Source organism: Apis dorsata, unplaced genomic scaffold (genome assembly GCF_000469605.1).
Source record: "Apis dorsata unplaced genomic scaffold, Apis dorsata 1.3 scaffold_172, whole genome shotgun sequence".
Taxonomy (NCBI): Eukaryota; Metazoa; Arthropoda; class Insecta; order Hymenoptera; family Apidae; genus Apis; species Apis dorsata.
This window is the reverse complement of record NW_006263460.1, coordinates 714,952-727,278: the sequence shown is the minus strand read 5'-3', so window position 1 is coordinate 727,278 and position 12,327 is coordinate 714,952. Positions and strand designations below refer to the sequence as shown.

The 12,327-nt window shown below is 34.2% G+C and overlaps 1 protein-coding gene across 1 annotated transcript in view; it reads right to left on the bottom strand.

The window, feature by feature from the left end:
* The window catches only part of LOC102673287, a 64,177-nt gene that overhangs the window by 38,277 nt on the left and 13,573 nt on the right, over positions 1-12,327 (bottom strand). The window contains 2 exon segments of the mRNA XM_031509756.1: positions 5-88; positions 7,196-7,638. Of these exon segments, the coding sequence (XP_031365616.1) occupies positions 5-88; positions 7,196-7,638 (527 nt within the window).

Below are 12,327 nucleotides of genomic sequence, written 5' to 3'. Positions count from 1 at the left end.
CGACGCGGGCGGGGGCGGCGCCGGGGGCAACACCGGCCGAGGACCCTCCAACTTCGTCGACTCCTCGTCCTCTGGAAGCCACGTGTATCTACGAAAAAGAGAAAATCTCGTACACCATTCTTCCATCCCTTCCCTAAATATTAAATAAAATTATATTCCTTTTTTTCGAATCTTTTCTCGATTATTTGTTCAATCTCGTTTTGCAATTGTGCGTGTAACATATATCGTTGTATCTATCAGCGAAAATTTAATAATTTAATAATTTATCGTTCGAAACATAATAATAATCATAAAATAATTGTAGTGGAGAACGATCACGTGAAAAACGAGATCGAGTATAATATATAATAACTCGAAATAACTTTGCTCGAGATTTTTAACTAGTTACTTTTTCAACGAAGTTAATGCTCCAATTCTGGTCAACTATTAACTGGCCTGCAATTTTTCGATTCTCATAATCGTTTATCGAACTTTCTAATATAATTAAAAGGGAAAAAGGGAAAATCTGTTTTGTCACGAGGAAGCAATATAAAAAAAAAGAAGAATAATAATAATAAAATAATGTATCACTTTTAAATTTGTAAACTTTGTATATCCAAAGATGGATAACTTTCAAAAAATCAGAATTATCTGTTTCTAATCAATGAATCTTTGATCATCCCCAATTAATCTATCATTGAAAAAGAAAATGAATGATTAATTAATGTAACGCGAGTAATCTGGATTGTCGCTATGATTTCCGTATATAGGATGCATGAATCTCGGCATTTCTTTGAAGCAACAGCGTCACGACACGCCGCAAATGCTTTCCCTATGCTTCAAAGACGTAAAAAAGAGAAAAAAAAGGGGGCGGGGAGGGGGACTAGGATATTTTAAGAGACAACAAACACACCTCTGAAAGAAGAAAAGACGCACCTTTGTGAAGAAGACAACTGAATATATCCTAACGTCGAAGAAAAACAAAGCGGGCTGGTCAAATATTGTTTCACAAATATTGGATCAAAGCGAGGCGTACGGGAAGAGAGAAGTTTTAGAAAACAGTTGAAAAAAAAAAAAAAAAAAAAAAGAAGAAGAAAGACTCGAGTTGGAACAAAATTAATCCTTATCCGAAAATTAACTTTCGCTCTGATCAAGCCTAATAAAAGGAAAATAAAATACGAATAAATACGAATAAAACTGCGTATCCCTCGATTGGACCAAAGATGGAGGAAACGAGAAGAGAAAATTTACATTGGAAAGAGCAGGAAGGACAGAGAGAGAGAGAGAGAGAGAGAGAGAGAGAGGTATGATCGTCGGTGTTATTACGGCACCCTCGAGAGCCAGCCAGGGGACTAAATGCAATTTATCTGGGTCGTTGTTGCACCGTCGCAGAAGCAACGGCTGGCGTCACCCACTTTTCCCCTAAGATAATGCCTGTCACACGTGAGGATCGCCTTCTGCCCGGCAACAATGGAAACGAGAATGTATGAGCGCGTGGCGATATCTATAATGTTGTATTTCAAATAAAAAAAAAAAAAAAAAGAGGAAAAAAAGAAAGGAAATCCGGAATAAATCTATTTATCGGTTAATTAAACCGCGTGTCCTTCCATGTCCTAATGTCGTCCGTTGGTAAAAAAGCGCGACGCGGTTTCTTTAGATCGTTAACGGCATTGTCACGCGATTATGAAACGTTCTTCCGCGACACCTGTTGGATCGTTGCATCGGAAGAGTACAGTGAAAATTAATTTCGCGATCAAGAGACGATTCTACGTTTTTTAATTCGCCATTTTTAATTCTGTCGGTGGAAGAGCTAACATTTTGTCCTGGCTTTTATCGAAAGTTTAAATGAGACTTCGAATATGGTTAATTGAACTGATGCTGTTACTTCTAGGATCTGTCATCTACTAAGAAAATTGTATTATGAGATTATTTATGTTACGAGTGAACGACGACTGTGAATGATTTTGACTCCGATGCGAAGAACTGTATCGTTGTTGTATCATTGGATTCTGTTTTATTCTATTCCATTTTAATTGATCTGATCTAGAAGATTGTCGCCCCTTGCCTTGTTTTTCCTCCAATCATTATTTTACGTGAAAATGCAAATTAAGAGAGGGTTGGATCTCTTAAGATTTGGATCTGGAAAAGCAATTATGAATTATTATTATTATTATTAGAAATTTGAAAATACTCGAGTTGTTGAAAAAATCCATGCTTATCTTCATAAGCTTCACAAATCTTCGTTCTGTCCTTAATATGTGGATCGTTTTTAATTTTTTTAAATTCAGTTAATCTCGTGTTCTTCTTTCGTCGCCATTTTAATTTTTCCTCGAGTTGGCGAGAATTAATTTCACGATTAAGGAGAGACGTCGTTGTAATTTTTTTTGAAAGAGGAAGATATTGATTTTATTAGGGCAACGTTAACGTTAGATACGATAGCTTTGCTTTTTTCATTGTTCCGTGAGATTTAATGTTTCTTTCGAGGAAGGCTTGTTTTGAGGAAATGTGCAGCCGGTTTTACATTCTGTCGTGAAAGGTTCGTTTAAAAAAAATAACAAGTCGCTTTACAGATTACCACATCCGCTTAAGAAAGCTTTATGCCGGGGAAATAAGAAGTCGTTTTGCAGGTTTTTATGCTCTTCTCTTCGATCGATTTTATTTGAAAATAACAGATAATTACGTCGTTTCCTCCTCTACATCGTTGCTGCATTCCTATCTAATGTAAAGAGAAAATATGCAGAACAGATTAACTGGTTACTTTTCTAATCAGGTTAGAAAAATGAAAGATCAATTTAACGAAAATTTTCTTTCTAGCTTTAATTTATTTATTTTACAACATTTTATTCTTCACTTTATTCGAATTTTTTATTGTATTAAAATGATATAAATTGTGCTGTAAACTGTATTGGCTACCATTCACGGAGAAGAAACGAAGAAATGGAGATACCATCGCTGCCAGATATCGAAATATAGAATTTTTTTTTCTAAATAATAAGAAATATAAACAGTATAAACAAAATCTAATTATTATTATTTACGAATCCATCCAAATGTAATCTATCCTTCGCCACTCACCGATTGCAAAGTATAAATACACCATTCGATTCTACGCTTCACGCAACAATTAAAAAAAAAAAAAAAAAAAAAAAAAAAAAAAAAAGAAAAAAAAATCGATGTCGGTCACGTGTCTGCATTTATTTCCGCACTTTTTCGCATCGACGCGTAACCAATGTCTAAATACAGCGTAGAACGCTCGGGGAACATAATTTTCCATCGATCGGCCACGGCCTTGAAGCAACGCCAACCAAGGTTTCTCTCTCTCTCTCTCTCTTTCTACGCGACAGCAATCAGAAATAAACGGAACCCCCTTGAACACGCCGTCAAACCCTCGTTTTCCCTCGCGAAAATCGGCCCCGTAACGAAGTTTCGTTCGAGTGGAGCCGCGCGAGTGAAAGTTCGAAGGAAAGGAAAGGAAGCGAAACTTAGCGAGCTGCTATCCTTCTTAAGATTCTACCGGGGATATACCGTGCAGTTTACCGTCCCTGTTCCACCTGGTTTAATTCCTCTCTGCCACCGTTTCGGAATATATTTGCGCCTTCGAATCGCGGCACCGTGAACGATGAGATATTTCATCGGTCTGCGGTGAACCACTTTCACGTACAGACGAATATTATCGTCGTTATGCAGCAAACGGCACGGTGTTAAATTTTCCCATACGATATTTAACCAATTACGAGCGGTCCACGAGTCGGTAAGAATCTTTCCTTCTTTATCGTTTGTCACTGTCGAGAAACGCGATCTTTTTTTTTTTTTTTTTTTTTACTTTTTTTGGTTTTTTTTTGGGGTTTTTCCTTTTTTACCTTTTTTTTCTTGTTTTTCTTTTTTTTTTTTTTTTTTTTTACTTTTTTTGGTTTTTTTTTGGGGTTTTTCCTTTTTTACCTTTTTTTTCTTGTTTTTCTTTTTTTTTTTTTTTTTTTTTACTTTTTTTGGTTTTTTTTTGGGGTTTTTCCTTTTTTACCTTTTTTTTCTTGTTTTTCTTTTTTTTTTTTTTTTTTTTTACTTTTTTTGGTTTTTTTTTGGGGTTTTTCCTTTTTTACCTTTTTTTTCTTGTTTTTCTTTTTTTTTTTTTTTTTTTTTACTTTTTTTGGTTTTTTTTTGGGGTTTTTCCTTTTTTACCTTTTTTTTCTTGTTTTTCTTTTTTTTTTTTTTTTTTTTTTATATATATATATTTCGATTTTTTTCTGGGTTTTATACTTTTTTAATTTTTTTTACTGTTATTATTATTTTTTTTTTTTAACGCGAACGCGACCAGTCAGAGGCTGGTCAACGTACTACGTCAACTCGTGACAGCTGCGAGCACGTCAGGGATTAAATCCGTGGTTATAAATGAAAAGGTAGCTAGAATAATGTGGAAATGATCGATGGAATTTTTGTTGTTTAATTTAATTTTTTCCTGGAAAAAATTCTAATGATAAATTACAATCGAACAAAAAAAATTTGACGAAACCCAATTATGTCTGTCGCTCGATATTCGATATAAAGAAAAATTTTTGCAAGGAAATGAAAAATTACGTCGAAATGATTATTTTTGACGAAAATTAATTCTATGTACACGTGTGTCATATGATTACATATATATGTATGATTACATATATTTCCAAAGTTATTTTTCTGAAAGATGATCGTACTCGATTCTTCGAAAATGTTTCTTATTTTAATGTGTCACGTCATTCATAAAAATTCTCCTTTCATTTCTCAATCTCTTCGAGTTGTTAATTCCATTCGATAACTTTTCAAAAAATATACTCCAAATTCGTGAATCTCAGGGTGAATTTCCCAATTTTTCAAAAAAACGATCATAATCGATTCTTCGAAAATGTTTCTTATTTTAATGTGTCACGTCATTCATAAGAATTCTCCTTTCATTTCTCAATCTCTTCGAGTTGTTAATTCCATTCGATAACTTTTCAAAAAGTATATTCCGAGTTCGTGGATCTCAGGGTGAATTTCTCAATTTGAGATAATGTCGCTTGGATTACCATAATTTAATCGAAGATCTGAACGACATCTTGGAAGGAATAAGCGAAAATCAAGTTGAGACACTTTGTCGCATCCTGCCGTCTCATAATGACGGAATCGCTCGAGCTATTTTCCAACTTGAAATAATCCATGAAACAGCGTAAAGCATATTACTTCAATCCTAAATAGGCTTTCGTCCATTTAATTTCTATCGCCTTGATAATCTTCCAATCCACTTCCATATGTACTATCTAAACTCCATAAGTATCGGCCCACTTGGCCTGGATCAAAAAGATTTACATGTATCATTACTTCGATATAAAATATTTTTCGAATTAATATCCAATGCAAAAGTGTAATAATAATATCAAATCATTTGACGATCGATTTCTGAAAAACGCAAAAAGAATTTTGAACGACAAGGTAAATGACCTTACCGATAGAAAAATCTCAGAAGACTTTCTTTCTTTTCCTCTTAAAATGTATCAACTTTGCACTATTTGAACCGGATACAGGTAAAGATACGCTAAAACTTAAACAATTATTATGTTCGAAAGATCGTCTCCGAGCAACAGAACGCTTATATAAAGGATTATCACACGAACTTACCGCACAAACAACTTAATCACACGACCTTCTTTGAACCCAGGCGATAGGTATTGACCTTCATCGCTCAAATACTCCTCGTTATACGAAACCATACATCGATCTTATGTTACCAATAGGCAAAACAATCAGAGTTGGGCATTAACCGAATTGAAAAAATTAAAAATAATTTATTCGTAGCTATTTTCATACAACTTCGACTGTTTACTTTTGATTATTAATTACGCGTCGAACAATAAATTATCGAATCAACTCTACTCAACTATTAAATTTTAGGTAAAACCTAAAACTATTCACCTTCGTTATCAATAAGCAAAATAACCAGAATTGGCTATTATAGTAGCTATTATAATAGAACTGCTTTTTGCACAACCTCAACAATTATTTTCGATTATTAATTACGCATTGAACAATAAATTATTGAAATGACTTTATTCGAATCAACTATTAAATTTTAATACTATTAAATTTTAAGTAAAGCCTAAAACTACTCAGCTTTGTGTTACCAATAAACAAAACAACCAGAGTTGGGCATTAACCGAATTGAAAAAATTAAAAATAATTTTTTCGTAGCTATTATAGTAGATCTACTTTTCGCACAACCTCGATAGTTATAATTACTTCTGATTATTAATTACGCCGAACAATAAATTATCGAATCAACTTTACTCAACTATTAAATTTTAGGCAAAACCTAAAACTACTTATCTTCGTTATTATATATAATATAAGCAAACAGGCTATATAGTAGCTATTATAGTAGAGCTGCTTTTCGCACAATCTCGACAATTTACAATTATTTTCGATTATTAATTACACGTTGAACAATAAATTATCGAATCAATTCTACTCAACTATTAAATTTTAGGTAAAATCTAAAACTATTCACCTTCGTTACCAATAACAATCAGAACAAATCAATTCTACTCAACTATTAAATTTTAGGTAAAACTATTCATCTTCGTTACCAATAAGCAAAACAACTAGAATTGGACTCTTATAGTAACTATTATAATAGAGCTGCTTTTCGCACAACCTCGACAGTTTACATTATTTTCGATTATTAATTACGCGTTGAACAATAAATTATCGAAGAAACCTTATTCGAATCAACTTTATTCAATTATTAAATTTTAGGCAAAACCTAAAACTACTCATTTTCGTTACCAATAAACAAAACAACCAGAGTTGGGCATTAACCGAATTGAAAAAATTAAAAATAATTTTTTCGTAGCTATTATAGATCTACTTTTCGCACAACCTCGACAGTTTACATCATTTTCGATTATTAATTACGCGTTGAACAATAAATTATCGAAGAAACCTTATTCGAAACCACTCTATTCAATTATTAAATTTTAGGCAAAACCTGAAACTACTCATTTTCGTTACCAATAAACAAAACAACCAGAGTTGGGCATTAACCGAATTGAAAAAATTAAAAATAATTTTTTCGTAGCTATTATAGATCTACTTTTCGCACAACCTCGATAGTTATAATTACTTCTGATTATTAATTATGCCGAACAATAAATTATCGAATCAACTTTACTCAACTATTAAATTTTAGGCAAAGTCTAAAACTACTCACCTTTTCGGATCGGGCACGGTGCAGAAGGATCTCGGTCTGCGCCTGAAGTAGGAACTCTCGATCCAGTCAGCCTCGTCCTCCAAATCGTAACGAGAGAAACCCCTCGAGTAGGTCGGGTAAGGTTGACGATACATGATCTGGAGGGATCGGCGGGGGTAGGGGGCGTCGCAGAGGTTCTCATCGCTGGGCACGCTCCTCACGCAGGCGGAGAGGATCGAGGTTCTAGCAGAGGCGCACGGCGACGGGCCCCTGGTCGACAGGCAGCCGAAGAACCCACCCCCAGACTTCTCGACCGCGTCCAATTGCCGGCTGGTTATGCAATACTGTTCTTTGATGTCCTCTCGAGAGTAAAGGGGGGTCGCTCTACGATCCCAGTCGATGCTGATACTGTCCGCTGGCGCCACGAAACCGGCTTGCAGATCCACCTGGGTCGAGACGTCCACCTGTCACCCATACCAGGTAAGCTTTGATTAATGAGGAGAATCGATGATAGGTGATCGGGTTGGAAAGCGTTGCGTTGCTCGAATTATTGTATTATTACGCGTGTAATTTAATAATAAACGAGGTATTTTTGAGAAGATTTTTGAGCAATGAAAGTTGATCGTGAAAAGATTCGAGACAAATTTTAAGTTTTTCTTAGTTAAGAATTTCTTGGACGATATTTTTGTAACGAACAGATATTTATTGCGTGTACGTGATATTTCTAGTTGAAGGGAATTTTAAAAAAGAAGAAGAAGAAGAAAAAAACACGAAAGCTATTATTCAAACGATATCCCTTTCGCGAAGTAACTTTAAAGCTGTGCGAAAAGTGATATTCTTCGAATGACAAACTTCGATAAAAGCAATTTGAAGAAGCGATCGAAAATAAACAAGAATGAAAAAAAAAAAGAAAAAAGAAAGAAAGAAAGAAGGAAAAACAGTGTTAAATGTTCATTTTTCCGTCTCATTCAAATTTATCAATTTATTTTAAATCGTTAAAACTGAGATCAATTAACAAATGACGATATCGATATTGTACTGACATCTTCACAATGTCGCTCGTTCAGATTTGAGCCATTGAGAGCCATTTACGCCATTGCGAATTGCGAAATCAAATTTGTCAAATCGACAAAATAATTTGTAATTTAATCGCCAATTACGATTCCCTGTCCCTTCGAAATTATCTAAAAAATAAAAAAAAATTATATCAATATCGAATTACACGAAGATATTTAAAATATTTGTACTTAAAAAAAAATTTAATCACGAAATATACATCCGATTCGAGAAATTCACGTTTGATGAAATTTCATCGCGATATATATTCCCATTGTGAACACTGGCAATTTTGCGCATATTCGAACGGGTCGCTGCAATCCTCGTCAATTTCTAATTGACCCCCGCGAAATTCCAATTTCCATTTCTATTCTAATCTCATTCCGCTTCAAATCGATAACGTTGAAAGTGACACAACCGTCTGAAAATAGCTCCCTGCTCCGCACCGCGAGTACTCTAACTCTAACTATACGTTTCCATACATAACCTCAAATTGAAACTTTGACCCGTCAAAATTCTGCCAAATTTGCCAAAAATCTGACTCCAAAATACATGCACACACAGACACACGTATATAGAAATATATATCGTGTATTTCCACTTCCACTTTCGACGTTTCAAAGTCATTATTCAATATCATCCTCTCGAAATCCCGCGCGCATCAATTTTATCGACCGTCGGTACTCGTCGATTTCTAATTGGCCTCGTGGAGAAAAAAAAAAAGAGAGATATATATACATAGATAGATAGAGAGAGAGAGAAAGAGTGAGAAAGGGGAAGGGGAAAAAAGAAAGAAGAAGCAAACGTTCTTTTATCCTCCATTAACGCGTCTATTCCGGTTCAGCTTGCCAATCGATCCTTGGCAGATTGATCGATACGCGTCGTGTTGAACGGAAACTGCAACGCTATTAGCGTCACTAGGAATATTGATACACGTAGAGCGTGACTTAAGAAAAAAGAAAAAAAAAAAAGAAAAAAGAAGAGCGTTTGAAAATGCGTGGAATGCTTGGACAGGTATCGAATGATGATTCGGATGGGATATTTAGATCGATTCAAATGCCTCTCACGCTTCCTCAACCGTCTCTATTCCCAATGGGGCGGGACGAATTGCGAAACTGGGCGCGATGCGGGTCAGTTAATAAAATGCACCGTCGTTATACGCTTCAAGATGGGGAGAAACTTGTAGTTTATATCGTGGACAATTTTGTTGTGCAAATTATATATATATATCTTGACATTATTATTATTCTATATATAGTTTATGGCTGTTTTTATTATATATATATAGTTTTATGGCTGCTTTTATTATCGTTACAAACTCGTTGAGATGAATTTCTTGGTTATTTTGAAGAAATACTATATTATTATTATTATTATTGTGTTATAACTCATATAATTTGATATAAATATTGATTAATAGAATTAATTAAGGAAAATATAATAAAAATCTTTATCCCGTTGTATAAAAATTTTTGTAATCGAATTTGAACAGGTAAAATAGATTTGCAGATAAACTCAACTTTTTGAATATAATTTTTAACCGCATATATAAATATAAATATTGCAATAAATTCGAAAAAATCTCGTTCGATGAACCGATACTTCGTTTAGTAAAACCTAAGTAAATCCCTTTAGTAAATCCTAAAACGATTAAAAGTGTAAGAAGTGGAAAGAATCGTCGTTAGTTGGTTAGTTCGAAGTTTAACTATTCGATAAACTGATACGAGAGAGCAAAAAAATAATAACAATAACAACAGCTTCGAAAAGTTAAAACGTGTGGAAAGTTGGCCTCTTGGTTTCTTTCGTTGAATTCATTATTATTTTCGCAGCTCATACATCGCGACACGACACGTTAGCTCTACAATAATTCAAAAAATCCTTGCGCAAGATTCTCAATTCCTTTTCACGATAAAATATCCGTGAAATTAAAAGAAATCCTCAAAAGTAAAATCCTCGTCAACTCTGTTGGAAGGGCAAACGTTCTACACGAGTCTCATCTCGAATCTCATCGAGTCTCGCGATAACAACGCTACTATTCTTTTTTTTCTTCTTTCAACCGAAACTTTCGCCCAAAAACTCGTAAGTTTCGAGCCAACCAATTTCTCGACGGCTAAGGGGTCAATTTCCCCTTTTCCAGGGCAGATTCCTCAAGATTGCCGTAAATTGCATACACGATTAACGGCGGTCCTCGAAGGCCGATTGATCAGGACGTTAACAGGACGATTGCCATTCCAACGATTGCATTCGACGAAACTCGAACGTAACAGAATTTCGCTTCGCGCGATCGTTTCGAGATTAAACGTCTCTCTGTTAAGATTCTGTTAAACGGAAATGGCGGAAAACGCGCCATCACGAAAAAGAGTCATCAAGAGAAATCTACGACGAAATGAAATTTTCTCAACGAGAGATCCTCCGCTTATCGATCGAGCAGAATTCTCTCGGCCGAGCGTTTTCGAACTTCCTTCCCGATCGAGCATCGTAAAGGTTACGTTGTTGTAAACTGGATGACAACGTTGCTTGTTCGCGTTTCATCTACAACGTTCACGGTTTGGAGAATGGTATCCGGTATATTATTCCATGCGCCGGTTTTCCATTTTTAATAAAATGTGTTTAAAACTTCTGAATCTTTGAAGCTCAGAGTGTACATAGCAAGATTTGTACAACATTTCAAGGATGAAAGAAAATTCCGTTAAGATTAGAAGAAACAATCAAACGAAACACTCTCGCATTTTAATAAAATAATTGAACGATTCGTACGATTTTCAATGAGTTTTAATATTTATGCGATTGGATTTCGAAAAATTGAACGAAAAATTCGATGAGAAATTATAGACCAGGAACGAAGCAACGTTTAGATACACATATATATATATACGTTTAGATACATATATATGTGTGTATGTGTGTATATATACTATGTAACTGGTCAAATAGAGAGGAACTGGAAATTGGGACAATGCAGAGTTTGGAGATGATGGTGGAACTGTGTATTTGAGCTTTGTATGAAATGTTTTCAATGGTTCTGATTTGAGCAATTAAGAGTTGAAATAAATCGGACGATTAGAGGATATATATAAATAAATTTAAAAAAAACTTGGAAATTAATAATAATAAAATCGAACGTTTGTTAAATAATCTTTAATATATCTTATGTATGATAAAGTTAAGAAACTTTCGAAATAATTCACTACGAATTCACTTTTGTTCTCTCTTCCAAGAGATCTTCTTTATCGCACGTTAATAACCGTCAAGAGCGATTCTGAGCGAAACGTGATTTTATTTTATTTATGACGTAATATATCTCTGAAAGTGAAATCCCATTGGACAGATATAATACGGATGATTAAGTTTACGAAATATGATTAACAGTGTTTATAAGGGAACTTTGATTAACCTATTTGAGACTCCCTGTACAGGGATATTGATATCTTCTCGAAACTCGAAAATTACACGTAAATATTAAAATAATTCCGGTCAATATGGTGTTTAATGAAGTTTGCGCACAAGGAAACTTTAAATTTTCCAGAATTCGAATGAAATTTTCTCGTTTTCAGATCTCGTTCTCGAGGAAGATCGAATTTTCAAATTTCTCGATCGAAACGTGTTTTCAACGCTTTTTGAAAATTGAAATTTCTTTTGAAATAAACGAGAAATTTTCACTTTGTTCTTCTTTAAAATTACTAATTTTCGACAAATATTCGAAAATTCGAAGGAATTTTATTCGTATAATTATATCATTAATTATATCATTCATATAAGAAAAGACATTTTTGCATCACGATCAATATATCATTACATCTTTGATAATATTTCTTTGCTTTTTTAAAATAACAACAATCCTAATAAGAATAGTAGAAATACGATTGACGTATATATTGGCTTGGTACGTTACAGCTGTGAAAGAGAAATGTTTCGACCGAATGCTCGGGATTATCTCGTGAACTCGAAGAGAATGTAAGACCATCAAAAGTTTTTAGGAACGGCTGCATCGTGAGTGAGTGAAACAAAGAGAAAAAAAAGAAAACAGCGCATAGTAAGAGTAGAAAAATTGCGAAGTATTGTTCGCCTAGTTTAAAGTTAAAAGTGAATTACTATTA